This window comes from Guillardia theta, assembly GCF_000315625.1.
Source record: "Guillardia theta CCMP2712 unplaced genomic scaffold GUITHscaffold_244, whole genome shotgun sequence".
NCBI classification, from domain to species: Eukaryota; class Cryptophyceae; order Pyrenomonadales; family Geminigeraceae; genus Guillardia; species Guillardia theta.
The window spans coordinates 913-2,618 of record NW_005434432.1 but is presented as its reverse complement, the minus strand read 5'-3'; the positions used below and the strand labels follow the sequence as shown (position 1 = coordinate 2,618).

The 1,706-nt window shown below is 54.7% G+C and overlaps 1 protein-coding gene across 1 annotated transcript; it reads left to right on the top strand.

Moving 5' to 3' along the window:
- Window positions 1-411: 411 nt before the first annotated feature.
- Window positions 412-1,106, top strand: GUITHDRAFT_121634 (hypothetical protein; the record flags this gene model as incomplete). Its single annotated transcript, XM_005819100.1, has 2 exons — window positions 412-975; window positions 1,038-1,106. The coding sequence occupies 2 exons, from the start codon at window positions 412-414 to the stop codon at window positions 1,104-1,106; spliced, it is 633 nt and encodes a 210-aa protein (XP_005819157.1).
- Between the last annotated feature and the right edge of the window lie 600 nt (window positions 1,107-1,706).

Sequence of the window (1,706 nt, the reverse complement as noted above, 5' to 3'; positions counted from 1 at the left end):
GAGGGGTGCTCAGGATCCGGGTCATTCAGAGGGGTTGCCAGGAGCTTTTGTACCATATATACATCCTAAAATCTCTCAAAAACAACTTTTATGTAATTACTCAAAAATCATTTCTGGTACAAAAATTCAAACCAGGCAGCCCACCCCCATCAAAGAAGGTACCCCAATTGATGAACTACTAATGAGGTGCCGGGAGCGGTGGGAAACTGCCCGGTATGTCAGTCAGCCTCCGTTCAGTGTACCTCGGGCGTCTGTCAGGGCGATGTCCCCTCCAGCGTATTTTTCTGCCACAGTATCCACCCCCTGCTCCTCCATATCGCAGAGCTTTTTCCCTCTGTTCGAGTCTTGGCCTATGCTGACAACGTCGTGCTTGTCGGTCCACTCGAGGATGCCGTTGCAGCTACGTCCGCTATGAAGAAGTACATGTTAGCTGATCTGAAGCTAGAGATTCAACCTCGCGAGTCGAAAGTTTACATCCCCTCCTGGCATCAACACCCTGATCTCTCGCAGCTGAAGAAGAGCCTTAAGCGCCGTCTCAAGACTCAACTTCTTCACTTCGAGGTCGTCACTGGCGGGATTACACTTGGCGGCCTGCCTATCGGCACGGATGGATTTCATGCTAGTGAGCTCCGAGCGAAGGTTTCTAACCTCAACGAAGAGCTCTCGAAGCTCGGGCTCGTCCAGCATGGCTTCATGTTCAAGACGCGGCTCCATCTCCAGAAGCTTGACCTCTCTGTCCACCTGGCGCTTGAGAAATACCACCGCTGGCCTTCCTCGCAGTACCTCGCCGCGCATCCCGACCTGCTAGAGTTTGCGAGGTTCAAGCGGGAGCTTCCGCATAGTCGGGGAGGGGACGAGTTCACGCCCTCTGAGGGTCTACACCCCGCTGTTTACTATACGGCTATCGCTCGCTTCCTCGCTTGGTACTCTGACCAGCCCATGTCCCGGACGCTGACCTCTCCTCATAGCCTGGACGTTAGGGATTTTATTCCTCCTGCATGCTCCTGCTGCTTGTTGCTTGATTGCTTTGCCCTTAGGCTGCTTGTCTGCGCGGCTTCGCGCTTGGGCTGGCGCTGCCGCGTCTGGGTGCCAGCAGTGCTGGTTAAGATTTCGGGCTTGTGTTTTGTGTGTGATTGTGCAGCTTCTCGCTGTGGACTGTGTGCCTGCCGGTTCAGCTTGTTCCTGCTTTGTTTTGCTTGAGGCACTTTTTACCTTCTGCCAGTAAATCCTATACTTCGTTCATAATGCTGGAGCGATTGCGATCCTCTACCGTCGTGTGAGGGCTCCTGCACCGGCTGCAGATGGCGCGGCGATCCGGAGGACTTAGGATTTACTGGCACCTGCCCCGGCTGCTGTGCCTGATGACGCAGGACGCCCCCCGGCATCTGTGGTACACATCCCTGGTTTGCGCGCTCTCGTCGACTCGTCTCGCTGTGGACTGTGTGCCTGCCGGTTCAGCTTGTTCCTGCTTTGTTTTGCTTGAGGCACTTTTTACCTTCTGCCAGTAAATCCTATATCTACCTCGTCTCATGAGCACTTCATTCCTCCCCCTGCGCAGCAAAATGTGACTCCTCTTGTCATGCGCGTCTTCCCTCGCCATGTGCATGCTCGCGCTGCGCTGACCGATCAGCAGCGTGATATCCTCACCTTGCACAGCCGCAGGACACACTCGCTTTGCTTGAGGCACTTTTTACCTTCTGCCAGTA